This window comes from Littorina saxatilis, linkage group LG3 (assembly GCF_037325665.1).
Source record: "Littorina saxatilis isolate snail1 linkage group LG3, US_GU_Lsax_2.0, whole genome shotgun sequence".
Classification (NCBI taxonomy): Eukaryota; Metazoa; Mollusca; class Gastropoda; order Littorinimorpha; family Littorinidae; genus Littorina; species Littorina saxatilis.
In genome coordinates this window covers 27,017,291-27,041,294 of record NC_090247.1, presented here as the reverse complement: position 1 = coordinate 27,041,294, position 24,004 = coordinate 27,017,291, and the positions used below count along the sequence as shown (strand labels likewise).

The window sequence follows — 24,004 nt, the reverse complement described above, 5'->3', positions numbered from 1 at the left end:
ACTGGTTGAGTTATAAGCCTGTGACTAAAGTGACCCTCATGCACACTGTTACAAGACACTCCCCGGACTTATATCAGTAAGCCTAGCGCAGAACCGCGCGAGGTGACATGCGACTCATTTTGTGGTGGAGGGTCACATATCTCTGTGTAGTTTTAGTCATCTTTTCCCTGCGGATGTTAGTTTTATACGCACCAAAAAGAATTAAATATATTGTTAACTCTTGAGTGATAATTTCATACCCTATTTTTTTGTTCCATTGATGGGAAATTCGTGTCGTTTGGCTTCCACTCAGTGGAAAGCTAAATCGGTGAAACAAAAAACATCAACACTGAAACAAACAGGAATTCTTCTTCTTCTCAGTTCTTCTTCTTCTTCTTCAAATTCTGAACAACAGAACAAAGAAAAAATACTGACAGTGCATCAACACGACATATGATTCAAGGGAGCCAACTCCGATAGTGTACGCTACGAGCATTGCCTTGTGACTTACAAAACCGAGCCAGAGAGTAACGTCCCTTGGTCCGGTCGTGTTGAAGGTCGCCAACACCGAATCGTTTCGCGAATCAGGTGTTTAAGGACAGCAGGAGTCATTTCTCCACTCTGCACAGTCAGACACAAGATGCTCAATATCGTCAGGAGGTCGGCAAGCCAAGGGCCACGGCAGGTAAGAAGTGTATCATTGAGAAGACTGCTATGTACCGTCACCACTTCTTAGAATTGGTGGATCCCTCCTACGTCCTAAAGTGACTGGACTTCCGAAAACATAATTTTTTTGAAATCAGTGTGTGTGTGTGTGTGTGTGATGTTGCGAAACAGAAACACTTGAAAAAGGAATATCAAGTAGTTCAAGTACAGTCAATATCGTTTTTAATTTACTTGTGCCCACTGCTTTAAGTTAAGTTAAACTCATAAGAAATAGGTAGGGGCTACTAGTAGTAGTAGTAGTAGTATATAGGGGCGGCTATATTTGTTAGCCGAAGGCCGCGAGGCCTTATTGGTGCCCCTTCTTTGTCAGATACTTTGCATGCCTAAATCCCTATTCTTTCAATGCTTTCAATCAAAGTCGTAAAAAAGGTTAAGAAATTTTGGAGAATTGTCCAAGAAGTTTTTGAAGGCGTCTACTGTGGGTGCGAATTTTATGTTAGCGGGTAGTGCATTCCAATTGTTAGCAACTCTTTGAGAAAACGAAAACTTGCGCTTGTTAGTCTTACAGTGTTGAACAAAGATTTTTCCGTGGCTGTTTCTGGTGTTGTCTGTCTGCTTGAATGTGAATATTTTGTGCATGTCAATGTCATCCACCCCATTTATAATTCTATATGTTTGTATTAGGTCACCCCTTGTCCTCCTTCCCTTCAGAGAGTGGAGGTCTAGGTATTTGAGTCTGTCCGCGTAAGACTTATCCCGGCAGTCCTTTAGAATTTTAGTTGCTCGACGCTGCACCCTCTCAATTGTCTGAGACTGTCTCTTGAGGAATGGGCTCCACACCACATTTGCATATTCCACCAGTGGTCTCACAAAGGCTTTGTATAGCTTTAAGAAGGTGTCCTTGTCAAGAAATGAGAACGTTCGTTTGATAATTCCAATCCTCTGATTAGCTTTTGACACAACTCCTCGAATATGCGGGTCGAATGACAAATTGCTGTCGAAAACAACACCGATGTCCTTTTGCTTTTCCTCATCACATACATTTATTTTTTCAATAGCATCATTGACAGTCATCACGTAGTCATATTTGGGATTCTTTTTACCAGAATGCAGAACATTGCACTTTGAAACATTAAAAAACAATTTCCATTTATTTGTCCAATCCTGAAGTAAGTGTATGTCTTTTTGCATGACTGAACTGTTTGTTGCTTTATTGTACAGTTTTGTATCATCCGCAAAAATCTTCACTATACCACTAACCACATCTGGTAGGTCATTTATAAACACTGTAAATAGAACCGGCCCCAAAACGCTGCCCTGTGGAATTCCGCTGAGAACTGCTGCTTGGTTCGACGTTGCCTGTCCAACTCGTACCCTCTGGGACCGGCCACTCAGGAATGACCGAATCCAGGGAAGGACGCTGGAACTAAGCCCATACGATGCAAGCTTTAGGAGTAATCTCTCATGCGGCACAGTATCGAAGGCCTTCTTAAAGTCACAGTAAATTATATCTATGGCTTCACCTTCATCAACGAATTTTGTGAGGTCTTCCATGACCTCTATGAGTTGAGTGACACAAGAACGTCTTTTTCTAAAACCATGCTGACAGTCAGCATATAAATTATTGTCTGTGAGATAAGACACTATAGAATCCCGAACAAGAGACTCCAATACCTTGCATGTTACACAGGTTAAGCTTACTGGTCTGTAGTTACCTGGTTCTGACTTGGTACCCTTTTTGAAAATAGCGGTTACCTCCGCTGTTTTCCAATCACCTGGTATATTTCCAGATTCCAAAGATTTGTTGAACAGCAAGCATAATGGGATAGATAGTTCATCACACAACTCCTTAAGTACCTTTGATGGGATTAGATCAGGCCCTTGGGCTTTATTTTCATCCAACTCTTTCAGTTTCTTTTTAACTGCTAAGGGTGTCACTCTTATTTCAGATAAGGATGCCCCATCTGAATAGCAGCCTTCCGTCATAGTCGGGATGTCTGACACGTCCTCGCGTGTAAAAACGCTAGAAAAATACTCATTTAAGGTTTCTGCCTTACCCATATCGTCAACCACAAAAGATCCATCCACCTTTTTCAAAGTGCTTATACCTGTAGAAGTCTTCATTCTCTCCTGGACGTACTTCCAAAACATCTTAGGGTTTATCTTCCCTTCTTTTGCAATCTGTTTTTCGTATTCCTTACGGGATTTTTTCAGGTCTTTTGTACAAGTATTTCTTATCTTAATGTATCTTAGGTAGTCATGTCCGGACTTTGTGCATAAATATCTCTTATAAGCGCTATGCTTTTTCTTTATCTGCCTCATGGCTTTATTATCCAACCACTTAGGTTTCATATTTTTTTTATGTGTTTTCTTTACCTTGGGAATACACTTTTCCATACCATCATGTAGCACGGTCTTTATGCAGCTCCAGGCCTCCTCCACGCCGAGTTCGGCCAGATTTGACCAGTCATGCTCCTTAACTATTCTTCTAAACTTACTGTAGTCACCTTTCTTAAGGTTATAGTTATATTTCGCCTCCTGATTTTCTTTTTGTTGCGCAATGTACAACTGGAAACTTAAAACATCATGGTCACTCTTGGCCACAGGGTCAAGGTGATCAACATCAGAAATTAAATTTTGTTCATTAACTAGAACCCAATCGTCCAGGGTCGGCCTCTGGCCCACTCTCCGTCTGGTAGGTTCCTGAACCTTCTGAATCAAAAAAGAGTCAAGAATATGCTCTATTATGTTGTTGTTCTTTTCACCTGTCCACACCCCATCCCAACGAACGCCTGGGAAATTAAAATCACCCATAATACATACCTTGTCGTACTGTGCCACTTCATTTGACCTCATCATTTACGCCTTTTTCAAGTCATAATTCGACTCAGAAATTCTATAGTTACGGCATGACGTCATTTTACTGTCGTAACCCGCTCACTGCAGGCTTCGGTTACACCTTTTCCACGAGTCGTAGAGTCACTCGGCCAGACTTTGATAACGGCGCGGCGTGATCCTACCCGGACATTCTCTAGTTACGACATGACGCCATTTTACTGTCGTAACACGCTCACTATTATTCACGTTCCTTGTTAGGACATATTTGTATGTACTGGTGGTTGATTTTCCAGATATCCTCTCAGTGATTGAGGCTTATGATATGAGGCTCAGTGATTATAGATTTCACTGTTCCTTTAACGGGTTTATTCGGTATTTTTATCTGTACTAATGGTACAGGTGAATGTGGGGAGTGAAGTAGTTGTTTGCTCAACCCATCCGTTATTTTGTTTCTCCAAACAAGGAATCATTTGTGTATGATTTGTGGTGGAATTTCCTCCATGGTGTGTACTAGGATGTACTGCACTGAATGTACTATGGGTTATATTTTTCCCGTATGTGTACTATGCATATAGGTTAATTGGAGGGAAAATGTAGTGGTTGTTTGTTTGCATCAGATGGTTTCGTCCTCCATTGATGCAGGCATAGTCCAACTCGCCAAACTGCAATGCTTCGTTGAAAGTCTTTCTGGGGGCTCGTTTGCGCTGCACCTGCAGGGTTCGCGACGACCGAACGTAGAGCTGGACGAACGCGTTCGTTTCAAAGTCCGAGATAACTTTTTGCAACCTGTCGAAGGACTCGAACGTACTTCCTACTGTCAAAACTGCTTCGCTGTGAAGTCCGCTATCCATGACTAAAGTAAACCGGCCTGCATACGGGTAGAAACGCACAACCACTACTAATGAACTGTTGAACACGTCTGTCCTCACTCGACCCACGCTTTAAAATGGCCGCCCAAACCGGATCAAACCGGAAGTAGAGCGCGGCCCTGGCGGGGAAATGCTTTGTGGCGTAATCAAAGCAAAGAAGGGAAAAGTTACGGGCGGCGTAAGTGTAGCCACTGCGTAAGAAATATGCTATACTATCTTGGTTTTTCTGTCCCCAGAACTAGCGTCTATTTGGGACATGGCGTGATTATATGCTAGGAACTAAGAATTACGTTATCAGCACATGAATTGATGTACATTTACACACTATATTTAAAGGTGTCTAAGCATTTCAAGACTAAGACAAACATGGCATGCATTCATACATGTTCAACTATTAGTATATATAATATGCACAAAAGATATACCAATTAATTTCTGTTGAAAGACTTAGACTGTCAGTGTCTCAAAGCAATAAACCCTTCATTAAACGACAATTGGTGTACGTGATCATGGATACATCTATATATATATAGGATTAATATTAAGCAGGGTTGCTGCCCCTTGCATGGAATGTTCCATTGCGAGAAGAGCATATTTGATGCTCAGGCTGTTCAGTTGTTCTTTTGAGTTTTAAATAGCTTTGGTGACAATAGTATATTTCTGCACTTTGCAAGTAAAATGACATAAGTTATATTGACCAGTCACCACTATTGTTGAAACTGGAGAAAAAAACCACCCAGCTGATCCTTGTGCTTGGTTTCAAGAACATGTGTACGCAAAGTGTGCAAGATTGATCAGTATATTATTTCTCTAAAGCAAGCAATTTTGGCTGTCCATAACAAACACTAGTCTGGTTTCCCCAGAATGTGCATCACGTTGAAAGTTATGATGTAAATACTGGCGCGTTTTCTGGAAATACAAAATTATCATTGCTTTGCTTTTTGTTTTTGTTTTGATCTGATGGGTTTTGTCCCCGCCATATAATAATAAATACATATTATGAATATGATTATAAAATGGTTTTTTTAACTGTCATTGGAATATTCTTTTTTTTAGTGGATCCTTGGTATGCTTCAAGGCAGCAACTATGCAACTCAAGAGGCAACTTTTGAGACACAGGTAAGACTTTGTTGCATGAGGTGTACAATTTTGTTGGAGTGACAATTGACATTGTTGAGATAGAAACTTGTATGTGGATGATGCACAGATTTGTGTGTGTCCCATCATATAACATTTGCTGCGTGAGTATATTGTCAGACAGAGGGAGGGTTCTGTGTCTATACTGTTGATGCCAGTACACAGAGCAGATGGTTTCATTTTTGGCTCATGCTGCCCGTCCGTGAGAAAAAAAAATTAACATGGAAGTTTTCTTGGATGTTATCAAGTTGCAGGTATTTGTTGAATATGAACCCTCTTAACTATTTGTAAATTCGGGTGTACAATAAACATTTAGTGCAATCCTGGCCCTTCTAAGTTCTATGTCTAGCCATCTTTCTCTCTTATTTTCTCCCAGCCTTTCAAGCTTCACAAGTTGGACCAGGGCCCAGCGACCGAGCAGACAGTGACGCGCGACCAGGCCCTCAGTTACTACACCACCATGCAGACCATCCGACGTCTGGAGACCACAGCAGCCAACCTCTACAAGGCAAAGATCATCAGAGGCTTCTGTCACCTGTACTCTGGCCAGGTCAGCCATCATAAAGATATATATGCAGCAGGGGTGTCGTTGGGTGTCTGACGTTAGCAACATGTCAGATTGTTTTACATCAGATCATAAGCAAACGTGCCTCAACATGACAGGTTCAATCTCCTTCAAAATAAAGTTTTTTGAATTTGCTGTTAACTTGTTGGTCATTTCCACGGATCTTAAAAAAAGTGTGACTTCTTTATTGGTACATATAGTTGTATGTATCACTATCACACAGAGTCGGCCCTTCAAAGTGATGGTACAAAATAGAAATCACTCTACGACGGGTGCTGTGGCGGGGTGGTAAGACGTCAGCCTCTTAATCGGAAGGTCTTGAGTTCGAATCGTGGCCGCCTGGTGGGTTAAGTGTGGAGATTTTTCCGATCTCCCAGGTCAACTTATGTGCAGACCTGCTAGTGTGTACACGCAAGCTCAAGACCAAGTGCTCATGGAAAATATCCTGTAGTCCATGCCAGAGTTCGGTGGGTTATAGAAACACGAACAAACCCAGCATGCTTCCCCTGAAATCAGCGTATGCTGTCTGAATGGCGGGGTAAAAACGGTCATACACATAAAAACCTACTCATGCAAAAACATGAGTGAATGTGGGAGTTTCAGCTCATGAACAAAGAAGAAGAAGAAGAAGAAGAAGAAATCACTCTACAGTGGAAACCCCTTTGAAAGCCTTACAAAATCTGAAAAAGTAGGTCTTAAAAAGGTTTTCTCAAAATGAAGGTAATTTATAGATGTTATGAACAGAAAATCTGAGCTTGCAAGGCCTTAAGATTAAAGGGGGGAGTCTTAAATTGGGGTGGGGGAGGGTCAAAAGGGGGTTCCACTTTACCATCTCTTATGTTTGTTTCCATCATCAGGAGGCCATAGCGGTGGGAATAGAGGGAGCCCTGACAAAAGAGGATGCAATCATCACGGCGTACCGTGCCCATGGCTGGACCTACACACGTGGCGTACCTGTCGCAGGTGTCTTGGCAGAACTCACAGGTGATTTATTTTCAACCAAGCCTAAATCAGTTACGCTACCATATTTGTCAGGAAGGAACTGGTCAAACAATATCAACCGGTATGTTTGACCAGTTGCACATTTTATTCCTGATATTTTGACTTTTGTTTGTAAAATGCCAGAAATTTCCAATCAACACGTTACACAGTTTTTGCAGCACTCAGGATAAAACTTTTCTGTTTGCAGGGCGCAAATCTGGTTGTTCGCAGGGAAAGGGAGGCTCCATGCACATGTACACCAGGAACTTCTACGGCGGCAACGGCATTGTTGGAGCACAGGTGAGTCAAAATGTCTTCATCCATCAAGTCCAAACATGTTCATTTCAATAAGATTAACAGTAATAATGGGCATTGTACATGTACTTGTACTTCAAAAACTTTTACGGCATTGTTGGCGCACAAGTGAGGTGAATTTTCTCTGGTTGACCCTCATCAAATGTCAAGGTCACAGTGTGGTCAAGGTCTGTTTGAAAAATGAAATACATTTTCTTGGATGTTTTTGAAGTTAGATCTTCGAAAACTCACAAGCTTCCAGGGTTTGATGATCTCTACACATGACCCAAGTCTGGTTGACCATCATCAAATTTCAAGGTCACAAGGGGGCAAGTTTAGGTCAATAAGTAGGAATTTAGCATTTTTGTGAATGATTATGAAGCTAGAGCGCCAGATAATTTCTGAGTCCTATTACGTAAGACGAAGGCGAGTCGTATATGTATTCACTTTTCTTTTTCTTCTAACTCTTCTTCTTTACTACTTTCCCTTGGGTGCCGGCATCGCCTTGGCCATGAAGGTGAGTCGTATGTGTATTCGCTTTTCTTCTTCTAATTCTTCTAATTATTCCATCTTTCACCAGGTTCCCCTGGGTGCCGGCATCGCCTTTGCAATGAAGTACCAAGGGAAGAAAAACGTGTGTGTGGCACTGTACGGCGATGGTGCAGCAAACCAGGGCCAGATCTTTGAGGCCTACAACATGTCCAAACTGTGGGACATCCCCGTCATCTTCGTGTGCGAGAACAACGGCTACGGCATGGGAACCTCTGTGGAAAGAGCGTCTGCGTCAACAGAGTACTACACGAGGGGAGACTATGTTCCTGGCATCTGGGTAAGCCTCAGGACATTGCTTTCAGAACTTTCAATGGGATTTCGACATCACTGACTTTTGGTGGGATTTTAACAGTATAGTTTGTGGGAGTTTTGGTCCAGTTTGTCCTCAGGCACATGGAACGGGCATCTGTATTCACATAGTGGTACAGTGGAACCCTCCTTTTGGGACCTAAACAAATCTGAAAAATTCGGGGAGTCTTACAATGGGGGTAAATGTACAAAGGCTATGAACAGAAAGTCTTGAGAAAATAGGGTCTTAAAAGGGAGGGTGTCTTAAATTGGGAGGTCTCGAAAGCGGGTTCCACTGTACAGGGCCTAGCATTGTAAGCCGTTCGGCGTACTTTACGCCGAAATAACATCTCCAGTACGCGGAACTCGATTTGGTGTACGCCGAAATGCAAAAACCTGTTATTCCCAAACGGTAAACCAAACAGTCCCAGCTTTCGTTTTGTGCGCCGTTCGGTTCAATTCTCAATCGATTTGACAGTTTGCTTGAGCACGCACTTCCTCTGGCATCGCGCGAGCATGCTTTGTGCCGGTGTTTTGTGGCTCTAGACTTGAAATAATAGTCCAGGCCACTTATGATTTCACCTCACAATAATGACCATAGAATTGATTTATATCACAATACATAGTACCAACCAAGAAAAAACACATATGAAAAGTCCCGGTGAGAAACTGGAACAATTAATTTTTTTTCGGGCTTTTTCAATATTAAAAAAAAAAAAAAAAAAAAATTTGCAATTTCTTGGAAAAAAATGAGAACCCTATCATGCTGCATATCAAATGAAAGGGCTTGAGCTGAATAACAAGAATATTAAGCTAAAATCCATTTCCGGTCAAATGCTGATGAAATATTTAGTAAGAACTTTATTTCCCGCGGTAACGGTGATCATACCTGATGACGAAAAGCTTCATAACAAAGAAAATCCCTTACATGATGCATAATTCAACCTAGATACCTATCTGACTCTATTTCTACAGTCCTAGTGACTCCTACCTCAAATATTAGTCTCCTCCTCCTCTTCATCCATGGGAAGCATCGAATTGAGGCAACTTATTCCACGGCACTGTCCACAGGCAGTTGTGCAGCTAAGGCTGACCTTCCGGCAACTACAGCGTTGTGAGGAACAGTCAGTAGTGCAACCACATCTGATGATGTTCATTAACTCCTCAGGGGCTGGAGGAATGTCAGTGTGAACAGGAAGCAGCTGTCCCCGCTGAAGCTGAAACCCCCATTCTTCAGGCATGAGCTCCAGACTGGTACCCAAACAAGCCCACTCCTGAACCTGGTAAAAGACCCTGTGGCTGCAGCTGAAGTAGGAGGCAGGACTTTTGGCTGAACTTGCTTAGAGCCGGTGAACACTTTCTCGTGGTACTTTACCAGCCGAAGCTTGTCAAGAGTGTCACCATCATTTCCTTTGTAGATGTCGACTAACAGTTTCTCTCCTGTCTCTGCAATCATCTGGTGATCCGAATTAGTCTGCAGGAAAACCTTGGCACTATTTTCAAACAGTTTGTTCTTTTTTTGCAGTTTCTTCACTGGGACACATTTTCCGACACTGAAAGGCCGAGAAGTTGTGTCACAGCCACTAAATGCATGCGCGAATAAGATATTCTTGCACACATTGGGGCCAAGACGGCTCTGCGTTGATCTGATGTCCCAAAGTCTTGTTGTACTTGCCTTGCTTGAGGAGAAGAACACATCCTTCATGTCTGTCTTGACATGAAACAGAAGAAGAATGAACTTGATCAAGGGATTGCTGCATCACGGAGACCAGGTCTGGAAGTGTTACCTGTTCATAATCTCCAAATTCCAGAACCTTGACAACATCTTGAAAAGCACGATTTATCACTGGGTTTTCAGGACGACCTTTTGGCTTCTTCCCCTTTGCTTCATCAGAGAAAGACTGAGGAATTCCAGATCCTTTTCGAAAATTAGTGCTGCACACGTTGTGGTAGACTACATCATAGGCACAACAGTCAGACGCAAATGCCAGGCGACTGTTGACTTCATTGGCCCATTTGTCATCATCCCCCCTCACCCCACACACTTTCACAATAGATTCCTGAAAACAGTCTGTTCTTACTGGAATTAGTTTCTCAACTTTTCTGTTCCTCAAAGGCTCTGTGCTTTGGCAGCAGAAGAGACACTAAGCCTTGAAGTCGAAATTATGATGAGACCGGAGGCTTCTCCTCTTCTTAACTGGGGAGGGGGTCCCTTCTCTCACACTCCGTTTCAATGCTGCAATGGAATTGTGATGAGTGTAGTCCTTGCGGCATTTTGCGTGAACCAGCTGTCCTGCTTTGACCTGGAGGTTGTCCCCTCGTTCTATGCAAGCAGAGTTTATCCCAGAGCAGCCCTTTTCAGTCAATTTCACATGATCCCCTGGTTTTGTCGCTTGTTCACAGATCGCACAGTCCAGGTTCAACGGAATGTTCTGCAACAAGGGGAAAAATGAAATCAATAATGATCAGCAGTATGCTGGACGCTTGACGAATAGATGAGTCGAAACTGAGCGCCTGTTACTCAGATTTTAAATATACACAGTTATATTTACATACAGGGGGGGGGGCTCAGTCAGTAGTGCGCAGGATTTGTAATCTGACGACGAGAGTTCGAATCTGCCTAGGGGGATATTTTCCCGGAGTTAACATTTGTGCTGACTCCATTCCCTGAAAGTGGTGGCATAGTGGTCTAGTGGTAATGCACCCAGCTAGAAATTGAGGGGTCATGGGTTCGAATCTTGTTTGGAGCCTATACCTTTCCCCCATCCACTAGACCAGATGTGGTGTGGTCTGGGTGCTAGTCTTTCGGATGAGACGATAAACCGAGGTCCCGTGTGCAACACGCATTCAGCGCACGTAAAAGAACCCACGGCAACAAGAAAATTGTCCCTGGCAAAATTCTGTAGAAAACCCAACCTAATAGGTAAACAAATACACAATGCACACAGGGAAAAAAAAGGGGGTGGTGCCGGTGTGACGTTTTCATCTTTCGCCGTGTTGATTTGTATTTCGATTCTCGGCCTCGTTGATCTAGTATAAACTCTACACTGAACAAAAAACCACCCTTCGATAGTACTGATGAGCGACCTTGTGTAGATCTACCTTACATTCATGGGGCCAAATTTGTCCAACCAATTTGTTTTATTTAACTTAGAAATTTGATTCATCCCAAAATGTTTCCCTTCTTACTCAAGGGACGTAACCACTCGGTACACGTTTTCGAAGAAATCGATTTTGGGGGTGAAATCTATTAAATTTCACCACCAATTTTCTTCAAATGCAAGAAACTGACATGCCTTTCGTCCATACATAATTTCACTTCTTAATTTTACTAGGAAACAACATTTCAGTCTTGAGTAGTCTATATATCGAGGGGTAAATATGTACACAGGCGAAAGATGAAATCGTGACACCGTACTATGGCGACGCGCTATCACTGGGAAGAGCAGCCCGAATTTCACGCAGAGAACTCTGCCGTGACTATAAATATATATACCATACCATGCCATACCATTTCTTAGATATTAATTTAGATGGGTGTCTGTAACAGGGCGAGAAAGCGTGTACACATGAGCATTGAGTGTGCTGTGTTCGTCTTTCACTTTCAGTTTCAGAATCACTTTGAACAGTACAGTACGAAGCACGGAAAACTTCTTACGGCGTATGCATGTTAGTTTTTCTACCTACTTTGCTTCAATTGTTACTGTAATGCACTATTAATCGTAAAATGTGCTCACTTACCTCTGTTTTGTTCGTCGATGACTCAACAAATGTGCTGCTCGAAGATTCGGCAGCCATCTTTGTTTTGGAGTCGTCTAGTCAAATCAAATCACTACACTGAGCTAATCAACTAGATCTATACAGCAATCAATCGCCAAACGTGTTGTTTAGCCCATGCATGGTGTTAGATATCTTCACAGTGTGAAAGAAGTGGAAACAAAGCCCTATTGTTTGCCAGAAATGGTGTTATGGGACGGAGGATAAAAATACTCAACTCCCGGCTGCACGCGCGTTGCAGTAAAACTATGCGACCGCATTCCGATCTCCGCCGCCGCACAAGAGCGTCCGCTCACCGAGACGTAGGCCCAACAAAACAGGCAAAAAAACAATACTATCTATCCGAAGATTCCTTGGGACTTTTTACAGCATAAACTAGAGACACTGAGGAGTGTAATACAATTAAAATCAAATCTATGGTCATTATTGTGAGCATCAAGTAAGCAGCAATCATAGGTGCGCTGTACTATAATGTCTCGAAGCGACATTGTTGAATGTGGTCAGCCATTCAGTGGGAATGGCTGGATTTCGTTCCGAAGGCGGAAGGCAAGTCAGAAGAAGTAATGTGCCGATACGGACTATGGACCGTTGGACTATGGCATAATTTAGTTGCTCAATCTTCTTTGGGGGAGGTCATTTCAGGTAAAAAATCTCCAAAAAATCTTCAAACCCAGACCCCCGCCTTTGTACGCTGAACTCACTTTTTCCAATGCTAGGCCCTGACTGTACAGCACTGGGAACAGCTAGGACCAGGGATCTGAATAAGTAGTTGAACATTACCTGAAATTTGGACTTAGTTGTGTAATGGAGTTTTCTATGGTACAAGATTTGTTGATTCGTCTCACAAACCTCTCAGGTGGAGTTATAGACATCAACTAATTGAGTGTGGAAGAAAAATCTGTCACCCCACAAAGTCGGAGTAGCAACTATGTCTCACATCTTCAATACTGGAGAGAGCAAGACATGCTTTCTGCACCCATGCTATGCCAAGCCTTAAACCAATGCAGCCATGCTTGTAGAGAGATCCACTTCTTTTACGGATTAAAAATGAATGAAGTCTAAAGTCTGTGTGAATAAGTCTGTATCTTTTGAAGCATTGAATTCTTCATGTCATCTTTCTGCATGCGCAAATAGACTGTCCTTTCCATTGTCTCTTCTCTGTACACATCTCTCTGTCGTTGCTCTCGGGCTTTTTTTGTTTACAATTAATGATCTCATGTCTATGTTTGGATTTTCATTGTTTACTGTCTTTGGATTTTCATTGTTTATACTGTGTCTTGAATTTCATTGTTTACTGTGTCTGGATTTTCATTGTTTACTGTCACTTTTGTGCAGGTGGATTCCATGGATCTTATATCGGTGAGAGCAGCCGCAGAGTTTGCTAAGCAGTACGCCATAAAGAACGGCCCCATTCTACTGGAGTGCGCCACCTACCGTTACCACGGACACAGTATGAGTGACCCTGGCACAAGGTCAGTATCAAGACAAAGACAGTGGTACTTGTACTTGCGATGTGAGGTCCCTCAAATGAGTGGTCACCTCCCATGAAAGAAATCTAAACAACTATAAACAACTGTGGGTAAATGAACAAACTTGAAAAACAAAAGAATTCTGTACTCACCAATACAAGGACAGCACATACAAAAATATGTCTAATTTTTGCCTCTGGAGGGTTCTTCAGGATTTACAAACAAACAAATACAAAGGGAAACAATAAGTAGAGGTTACATCGAAGTTAGCGGATCATGAAAAATGCGAGCTTTAGCGAGCTTTTTCATGACCGCGAACTGAGACCATTATTTTTTATAATCACTGAAACGAGGTGTGTAACCTCTTTATTCCTCCTTTCTTCAGTTATTCAAAGAAAAGAGGAGTTTTTTTGCGAAAGTTTGATCGAATCCTATTCACTCAACCAGTCAACCTGCGCAGGCGATCGATTAATGCGCGGTTGTATAGTTCCGTGCAAATCATTCCATTCTGTTAACACTTCTTGTCAGTTTTCCTATTTTGGACTAAAATCAAGTACACAGATATGCTGTTATTCTGCTGTGGCGGCAAAGGCAGATATTGTGTGTTCTGTATATGTTTTGGTATCGCTTAGGATAATGTTCTTTCGTCAAATGGGACCAGCAGACGAAATTTTGCACCCGTGTTCCAACGTTAAAAACTGTATGAAGTTCAGTTTTCTGGGGAAAATAGTGTATGAAACCGCTTAATGTTGTTTAAATTGATGAGATGTGTGCATTTGGTTGCGTGTGATCTGTTTATTAAATGAAATATTGTTGAAAACTGACCGTCGGATTGCAGTCTGTTGTCGAAGAAACTGAGTGAAAAGAAATTTGAAAGGGGAACTACTCTTGTCGCTAGACAAAGTATGAGAGTTACTTGCCTTGGGAATTTGCTTGTGATGAACGTTTGTGCACAGCAGATCTAGATTCAGAAAACAACCAAACTCATGGATTTTATATGGAGATTCATGTGTTCAAGCCTGTAGTTGTTAATTTAAATGCGGTATGTTTGTATTGTTTGCTCCAGAGATGTATACTTCGTACATCAGAGCGTTCGGAACTTTTCAGTCGTAAAAGTAATACCGACGCAGAACAGCTTCTCAACCCATTGCGCTATCGAGGATTCAGGCTGTTGCTGGGTCGTTATTTGTTTGGTTGCTGGGTGTTTATCGAAAAATAACTAGCTCTACAAGTTTACAGAGGTAAAGAAGCAGAGGGGGGAATAAGCAAATATATTTGTATAAATCCTGAAGAAGCCTCCACAGGAAAAAAATTGACTAATTTTTCTGTGCACTGTCCTTGTATTGGTAAGTACAGAATTCTTTTGTTTTTCAACTTTTTTTCCATGAAAGAAGTAAGGACCATTTCTATTGTCCACTTTTATATTCACTTTTATATCAAAAAGCCTGTCATGACAGGTCACATGCAGAGTGTAGGGACACTAGCTTGATTCCAAGGATGTCTTTTCATCACACGTACCTCAGTAAGGAAAAGCTTCAAGAAACCTAGCAGAGCAGAGAATGAAAGTTGCTTGTTCATTCAACATTTAAGGAAACACTAACCTCCATAAACCTTAAAAAGATAAACATTTATGTGCATGGAAAATTGTGGCATATCTGCTCTTAAAATAGAAATATAGAATAAAATAAAACATAAACAAAATTCACACGGTGAGCCACTCTGTTAATAATATACCGTTTATAACACGCATGCACACATGCACACACACACACGCACACACTCACCCACTCTCTCTCTCTTGCTCCCTCATTTACAAATTACACAAACACTCACACAGACACACACACACACACACACACACTCTCTCTTTCACTCTCTCACTCTCTCACTCTCTCTTACTTCCTCATTTACAAATTATTTACATTTTGTTTGTCAGCTACCGTTCCCGTGAAGAGGTGCAGGAGGTGCGTCAGAAGCGCGACCCCATCATTCTGTTCAAGGAGAAGATCACCGGCGCTGGTCTCGTCACTGACGAAGAGCTCAAGGTAATAAACATTTGACAGAAACACCTTTCTTCTAAGGCAAAATAAAAAAATATGCAGGTGTAGGGTAACATGACCAAAAAAGAATAGGGTCAGTGGGTAGAGTTTTAAAATTTTTTTTTATAACATTTAGTTCACCTCATAATTATAATAACCATTTTGTCTCAAGCTCTTGAATTGTATTGCACGTTTATATTAGTTGTTACAAAGTTTTATAGTAAGAGTGTCAATGTTTCCCGCAGACTAAGCTTCAACAAAATGGGAATTTTTGTTTGTTTTGAGAAATGAAAAAAATATTTTAGGGTCCACAGGAAGAAATAGGGTCAGTTGGGTTACCCTAAACCAACATTTTTGTTGTTGTTGGCCTGAGACTGCTAAGACCCTGAAAGTTCCTCTGAAATTTGAGTATGACTGCCTAAATTGCTCAATTAGAACTTATGTTTCTTCTTATGTGACCAAGGACAGGTTGTAAGGGTTTTGAAGACACATCTTACAGATTTTGTGAGGATACAACCTAGTGCATTTATATGTGTTTGAATCATTTTGTATTTCCTGTGAGGCCAGATTAAACGCGAGTTGAATACGATTTAAATCCCATTTGCAACTGCAAGGAAGTATTTCATTTTTATGGTCTCGGTCTTTGTGTTTGTTTTGTTTTTGAACCTTTGTTACAAATGCACTGGTACATTATTCTGATACACACACACTCCCTCTCTCTCTCTTTCTTAATTCTACATCTCAATCTCTCTGTTTCTCTCTTGCAACTCTCTCTCCCTCCCCCCTCTCTCTCCCTTTCCCCTGTCTGTCTCTCTCTCTCTCTCTCTCTCTCTCTGCCTCCCCCTCCCCCTCTCTTTCTGTCTGTCTGTCTCTCTCTTTCTCTCTCTCTCTCTCTCTCTCTCTCTCTCTCTCTCTCTCTCTCTCTCTCTCTTTCACACACACAAAAATACCAACCGGATAATGTTCTCACTGAGTCTCTCTCTCTCTCTCTCTCTTTTGCTTTCTTTCAGAAAATCGACGTCGCTGTACGCAAAGAAGTGGAGGAGGCAGCAGAGAAAGCCAAGACGGATCCCGAGCTGCCCCTGGAAGCGCTGTATCACGACATCTACAATCAGCCACCCGCAGGCATGAGGGTTCGAGGCTGCGATCCCACCATCTGGGCTGACTCGAAATAAACTGGGCTCCTTGATCTTGGTTGAATTGTGATAAACTGGGATCTGTCTCTTTTTCGTTGGAATTGATGAACTGAGTGATACTCAACTGGTTTATGATGTGCGTTTACCCTGTTGATGGGGATGGAACACATCTGAGTAGTCTGCAGGTTTTCATGAAAAGATGGTAGGGGTGGATGGGATGGGGAGGAAGGGGGAGGGGGGGGGGGGGGTGTAGGGTAAGATGTTAATTAGTAAAGGGTAAACAGCATTGACACAAGAACGGATGAGACAAAGGAGAAGCACATGTATATGATCTACTAGCAGAACAGAATTTTTAATGAAATGGAGTTGAGGGTAAGAGTGGTTTTAAAAGCAATGCAGCGTTTAGGTTTACACAGACAGGGTGTTTGGAGAAGCAAGTGTGCCTGTTTTTGTGTGAGGTTGTGAGGGTTTATAGGTGTTTCAAAGAGAGTAAATTGTTCTTATCGTCCCCAAACTCACAGACAAGTATGGAAGAAAGCCGAATTACTCCATGTGAAGATGATGTTTCCAGTTTTAATTAGTAGAATCATTGTCGTTGTCCTTTTTACTGTCTTTTGTTATCTTTTAGTTGGTCTGTGGCATGTGTTTATATTTCACGTGTGCAGAATGTTTAGGGTACCTGCAATATTGGGTACCTGCTGTTGACTATGCTGTTTTTGAATCTCTGAAAGATCGGCTGAAGTGCATGTGTCTATAAGAACTACATGTAATTGTTAAATATAAAAGATGTTAATTAGTAAAGGGTAAATAGCATTGACACAAGAATGGATGAGACAAAGGAGAAGCACATGTATATGATCTACTAGCAGAACATTATTTTTAATGTAATGGAGTTGAGGGTAAGAGTGGTTTTAAAAAGCAATGCAGCGTTTAGGTTTACACAGGTTGTGAGGGTTTATAGGTGTTTCAAAGAGAGTAAATTGTTCTTATCGTCCCCAAACTCACAGACAAGTTACTATGGAAGAAAGCCGAATTACTCCATGTATGATGTCAAGATGTTTCCGGTTTTGATTAGTAGAATCATTGCCGTTGTCCTTTTTACTGTCTTTTGTTATCTTTTAGTTGGTCTGTGGCATGTGTTTATATTTCACGTGTGCAGAATGTTCAGGGTACCTGCAATATTGGGTACCTGCTATTGACTATGCTGTTTTTGAATCTCTGAAAGATCGGCTGAAGTGCATGTGTCTGTAAAAACTACATGTAATTGTTAAATATAAAAGTGTGTATCACTATGGATGGCACCTTAAATTTTTTGAAGACAACTTTTTCAGAGAATTACGATTTTATTATTTTAGAGTATGGTTGTTGATTTTGAAGAGCCAGTTTTGATTTTGAGGATGTATGTGTTACAGAGACATAAGAATGACAAACCGCTAGCTTGTTTATATTTGTCACTCCTTGCAACTCTTTGTTACTGACGAATAAAAACAACATAGTTTGACTCTGAAGAAAAGAATAATTTACTTTTTGACTGTCTGAAACCGTTTGTGTTCGAGTGATGTATCTCACATGTAGTACTGTAACCGTGTGCCGAAACACTACGATCACCTCGGGAAGCGAAGTGCAATCAAACAGGTTTGAAAATATTAGGGCTAATTTCTTAGCCCTATAAAAACTTATGCAAACCCGAAGGTTTTCATGAACATACAGACAATCGGAAACCACCAGCCACATCACAAACAGAATCTTAAAATCCACTGGTGTTGACTTTAAAGGCCAACAACTCGGGTGCAGAGTCTGCCGTGAAAGGAGCGGTAGCCTCCCCTGTCACAGTACAATGGTACCTGTACCTCTATTTGAGAGCTCCAGGAATCTTACAAATTGAGGCTACTTATAGGAGAAGGACTCTTAAAATGAAGCTATTTATAAGTGTTTGACACCATGGATAGGAAGTCTTAAGAAATAAGGTTTTGATACAGAGGGAATCTTAAAATTGGAGGGTCTTATAAAAGGGTTCATTGTCAAGTTGGTGCTAAATTTTCCAAACTCAACAGATGGTCTCAGTTTTTCTTTTCAGCTGTGGCCATGACTCATAATAACGAAACCGAAAGTAGGACAGTCCAAAGTACATTCAATGCGGGGAGGGGGGCAGGGAGGGTGAGGTGTAGTATGCGAGTATGAAAAAGAAAACAGAATCAATGTTCACCGCAGAAAATAGAAAACAATTGCTGCGAATCAGAGTGCAACGGTTTTTCTTTGAATTTTCGCTTGCAGATTTTCCCCCTGGCCCGTCTACGCTGTCCCGTTATTTCTCCCTGTGTTATGTCACATGTGTAATTTTATGTTTCTATATATCAAATAAAATAAATGCATTAGGCCTCCTGTGTGTCCCTGGAGCATTACCGTCAGTCAAAAGGTTAGTAATCGTTAGGTATGTGCGTGTGTGTGTGTGTGTGTGTGTGCGTGTGTGTGCATGTGTTTATGTGCGTGTGTGTGTGCGTGTGTGTGCGTGTGTGTGTGTGTGTGTGTGTGCGTGTGTGTGTCTCTTAAAGTGGTCTCTGTATGGGCCACCTGTGTTTCTCCTTTGCCAAAAAAGTGTATAGTATCTTCTTCATTGAATGTAAACTTGTATACATTTGCGTTCATGTAGCTACAGCTGATTGAATAACCAGGCGGACATCAGACTCATAGTTAGAGAAAGAGACAGAGACTGAGTGTGTGTGAGAGAGAGAGAGAGAGAGAGACTAATGTAGAGAAAGTAGAAAGAAAATGAGAGGTTGAAAAAGAGAGAGGGAGAGAGCTTGTATGCGTATGTTATCAATTTATCAAGTTCCGTAGCAAGCACTTCATGCACAGGTCAACTCATGCTCGTATTGTTGAAAACATCTTGTTTATTTTTCCTGATAAAGCGTACATGAAGAAAACACGTCTCTACCCTGTAGACTGTTTGATGGGCCAACGACGAACACCTATTCCTGGAAGATCTCGACGACGATAGGGCGACACTACTCAGAGGCGTGTCTCAAATTGCTGTTTTGCTCTTGCTTTTAAGCTTCGCGAGGAAAGCATACACACACACACACACATACACACACACACACACACACACACACAATCACTCTCTCATACACACACACACACACACACACAACCACTCGCACACACACACACACTCTCCAAGCTGTTAAAACGAAACCAAAAGTGAACGACAGCTGCCGAGCGAAGTATTGGAAAATCCCGTAACGTAACAACTAGAATAGGCCTACAGGAGTCTGGGGATTCGGCTGAGAGAGTACGTGAGCTGGTCCGAAAAGTGTCCTACAAAAGGTAACTTTTTAAAAAAAATTGTGGGGAGTTTGACAATAGAAGCGAAGGGTGTGGTTAACCTAAAGTATTGATTCGTTACAGGTCTAAGTGCACGATATTTTATTTTTAGACAGCAGGTTCCGAAACACTTTGTTATTCAAGCGTTTTCTGCTATGTCAGTGAGTAACGTTATTATTCCTCATGCAGTGTAGTCATGTAACTTCCCTATATATCTGTTTCAAACACTTCTGTTAAACAAACAGGCTTTGAAACCAAACACACATCTTTGTGTCCAGAGAGATTATTTTTTATCTGGGAACAAAATATTTATCATCCTTTGAAGAGAAATGGTTGCTGATTGGAACGCTCACAGTGCGATATTTCCAGTTTGAAAGGGATGCCGATAACGCAGCCAATGGCTTCGTCCTTTCACGCTACCGTTTGAAAATCAAGTTCGAGACGCGGAATATCTTTTTCCAAATCTTTCATCATTGTAGACAACAGATTCTCAGATTCCTCTACGTTGTACACACGCACGCACGCACGCACACACGCAGGTACACACACACCCACACACACACGCACACACACGCACACACACACGCACACACAAACGTCCACGTACGTACACACACACACATACTTTTTCTCAATCTCTCTCTCTAACATACACACTCTCTCTCTCACACACACACACACACACACACACACGCGCGCGCTCGCGCGCGTAATGTGGAGGGGGGGCGATCTGATCGACTTTAGGAGATGAAATGTTACTGCAATAGCTCCACTTTGACAGGAACACCAATAAAGCGGCCAATGTCCTCATCGTTTAACTCTGCCGTTTGACAATCAAGTTCGAGACGCGGAACACAATCTTCCAAATCTATCATCATCTTCGACACCAGGTTCTCACATGCTTGAACGTTCCACGCTTCTCTGTCCCCTTCCACAGAGCTGTGTTCTCTCGCACAGTGCAGCGTCTGTCTGCCTTGAAGCAAAGCGTTCAGACCCTTCTCCAGGAATTGACTCTTCAGGACAAGTTCATAATCAATGTCTTCTGCTTTCCTGCTCAAGTCTTCGACATTTTTGTTGCGCCATTTGTCTGCAGCGGATATGAGCGCTGCGTGTCTACGTTGAATCTGTTCGTCCAGGGATAATCGCGTCGTCTTGCAAGCTGATATATTTTCTTGCAGTTTTTGAAGTTTCTTTTCTATGTGGAGAATGAGCTCCTCAAAGCAAGCCTGCTGGTCTTGGGGACTCTGCCGACATTGAGATGGGGTCTCTGTGATGTCTTGGCAGTCGTGGCGATTATGCTCTGTCAGCTTGCACACGACGCAGATCACCTGGTCGCACTGATGGCATATGAACTTCAGCTTCTCGTCTTCGTGCCGCTTGCACACACGAGTCTGCTGGTATTTCAAGCACTGCATACAGCAAAAAGCCGGCTCAGTGAGATCTTCACACTCGTGGTGGTTGTGTCCGGTTAGTTTGCACGCGATGCAAATCTTCTGTTCGCACAGATCACACTCGCATCTCTCGGCCTCATCTCCATGGCTCTTGCACAATCGTGGCCTTGGTGCTCGTGCTGCGCGGAGCTCGTTTTCCGTGATGTAGAAGTTGACCTGGAAATTCTTGATGCCTCCGGAGGGCAGTGGGGTCTTCTTTCTACAGGAGGGACAAGGGAAGGGGAGGGGGCCGTGGGTTCTCTGCAAGCCTTCAAGACACTGCAGGCAGAATGTGTGGAAACATGGAAGTATTCTCGGGTCCGCGTAGACGTCTCTGCAGACTGCGCAGACTAGGTTCTTCTGGTTGTTGTTGTAGTTGTTTAGTGGAGGTTGCCGATTTGGGTACCCTGTTGTTGACATTCTGTTACAGCGCCGAAATCCAGGTTTCTGTTCGACCTGAGAGTAAATTCAGTTATGCCTTTATGAAACGGATGTAATATGTTCTTCTGTATTTGAGTACCTTTTTTGGTGGTACATTATGTCATCTTTGCATTTAAAAAAAGACAGGATTTCAAATCGTTTAGAGGACATAGTCATTATTAGTTAACAACAACGACAACGACGACGACGACGACAACGACATTAAAGTGGTAACAGTCGAAAGTTTATACTCGTACATTGTACATGGCAAATTAGTAATAATTAAGATACTGCTCACATGGCTGACCTTGCTAACTTGGTCTTATGTGTTAGAATTTATGGGGGAAAAACAACAGTAACAAACAACTCAGGCAACCATTTTTTGGTAACAGCCTTGAAGGCAACCTGTAAACAACATAAAGGAAACATTTTGAGGTAATTGTTTCTGTATTGATCAGGCCTCGCACAATGTAAAAACATGATCCTCGATAGCTTGAGTCGTTATAGTTTGGTGAGCAGTGAGAAGTGAATGATGTGCACTTGAAAAGAAAGTTAAAGCTGACACGCATGCACGCAGGAACACGCGCACGCACATGAAAGGACGCACACGCACGTACAAACACCTCACACACACACACACACACACACACACACACACACACACACACACACACACACACACACACACACCGAAAAAACCAGAAAGACACACTGACGCAAACATACGCATACAGGCAAGAGGCGCAAACGCATAGGCACAAGAAGACTTATAGACAGACTCACTCACGCACAAACACAAGCAGACAGGCACACACACACACACACACACACACACTCACACACACACACACACACACACACACACACACACACACACACACTGTGACACAAACACGGCATACTTACAAACACACACACACACACACTGGCATACGCGGCACACAAATGCACGCAAACACACACACACTGACAAACATACACACCCACACACAAACACACACACATACACACACACACAAGTTACACGAACACACACACACACTGGGCTTACATTCTCACACACTACACATGTGTGAGAGAGAGAGAGAGAGAGAGAGAGAGAGAGAGAGAGAGAGAGAGAGAGAGAGAGAGAGAGAGAGAGAGAGAGAGAGAGAGAGAGAGAGAGAGAGAGAGAGAGATCATGACTCAAAACAATCATCATTAGTACTTACAGTTGCGATTTGCCACGATCTGAAATGCCATGTGACACAAGTGTTCCAGAAATTTGTGTTTTATACCGTGAGTCTGGAACACAGGAGCTCATTAATTTGGTCTGAAAAAGCCCTTCCATCGTGGGAATATTCATGCTACTTTTTGTTTCGCACCTGTAAAATTCCGTGGGAATTCCCATTTGGTGCACTGGCGCACTGAATCGAATGTTGCAACCTATGCGTCATCCGCCGGCTCCTCTCTCTCTCTGTCTCTCTCTTTCACTCTCTCTCTCTCTGTCACTCTCTCTGTCTCTGTCACACTCTCTCTCTCTCTCTCTCTTTCGTCCTCTCTCTCTCTATCTGTCTGTCTGGCTGCCTGCCTACCTGTCAGTCTACCTGCCTGTCTGTCTCTCTGTCCCTCTTCCCCCTCTCTCTCTTTCTCTCTCAGTCTCTCTCATGTATAACGATATGCATAGACAGACAGGACAGAAACTGATACAGGAAGACAGATATAGTCAGATAGACACAGCGATATGCTCATGCACACATGAAAGCGTTCGCATATTCCATAGACCTAAATATAAGTCCCTGGCGTATTCACATGCACACACCTGCACTTTCACGCGGCACTGACACACTGTGACATGCGCATGCACACACGTACGAACACACACACACACACACACACACACACTGCCACACACACACACACACACACACAAACGCACACACAAACCGACACACACCGGAACACGTACGAACATACACAGATACAGCCGGGCAGACACAGACAGACAGACAGAGAGAACAGACAGAGAAGAGGTAATTGACCTACATCCACTTCCCCACATCCCTGCCATTCGGTTTTGTTGTTGAAAAATAGACGTATGGTGTTAATACATGTAGAGCGCCCGAGTTTCCCTTTTCTTTACTTTTGAAAATATAAAAACACACTGTGACATTGTCTTCTGTAGTAAGATATAGCTGCACAACACAACTGACTTGAAGACCCCAATTCCAATAAAATCGTCAACATCAGCATTCAACGAT

General features: G+C 42.4%; 3 protein-coding genes across 4 annotated transcripts in view; 1 reads left to right on the top strand and 2 right to left on the bottom strand.

The window, feature by feature from the left end:
• The window catches only part of LOC138962037 (uncharacterized), a 384,447-nt gene that overhangs the window by 346,662 nt on the left and 13,781 nt on the right, over positions 1-24,004 (bottom strand). The window lies entirely within an intron of this gene.
• On the top strand, positions 501-18,968 carry LOC138962030 (probable pyruvate dehydrogenase E1 component subunit alpha, mitochondrial). The gene is made up of 9 exons (XM_070333723.1): positions 501-664; positions 5,409-5,471; positions 5,866-6,039; positions 6,912-7,038; positions 7,244-7,335; positions 7,910-8,158; positions 13,282-13,418; positions 15,352-15,460; positions 16,465-18,968. Exons 1-9 carry the CDS (start codon positions 620-622, stop codon positions 16,627-16,629), a joined length of 1,161 nt encoding a protein of 386 aa, XP_070189824.1. The 5' UTR covers positions 501-619; the 3' UTR covers positions 16,630-18,968.
• LOC138962032 (E3 ubiquitin-protein ligase TRIM56-like) lies at positions 20,545-23,111 on the bottom strand. The gene is made up of 2 exons (XM_070333725.1): positions 22,976-23,111; positions 20,545-21,800 (listed from the first exon to the last, which is right to left on the bottom strand). Exon 2 carries the CDS (start codon positions 21,762-21,764, stop codon positions 20,670-20,672), a length of 1,095 nt encoding a protein of 364 aa, XP_070189826.1. The 5' UTR covers positions 21,765-21,800; positions 22,976-23,111; the 3' UTR covers positions 20,545-20,669.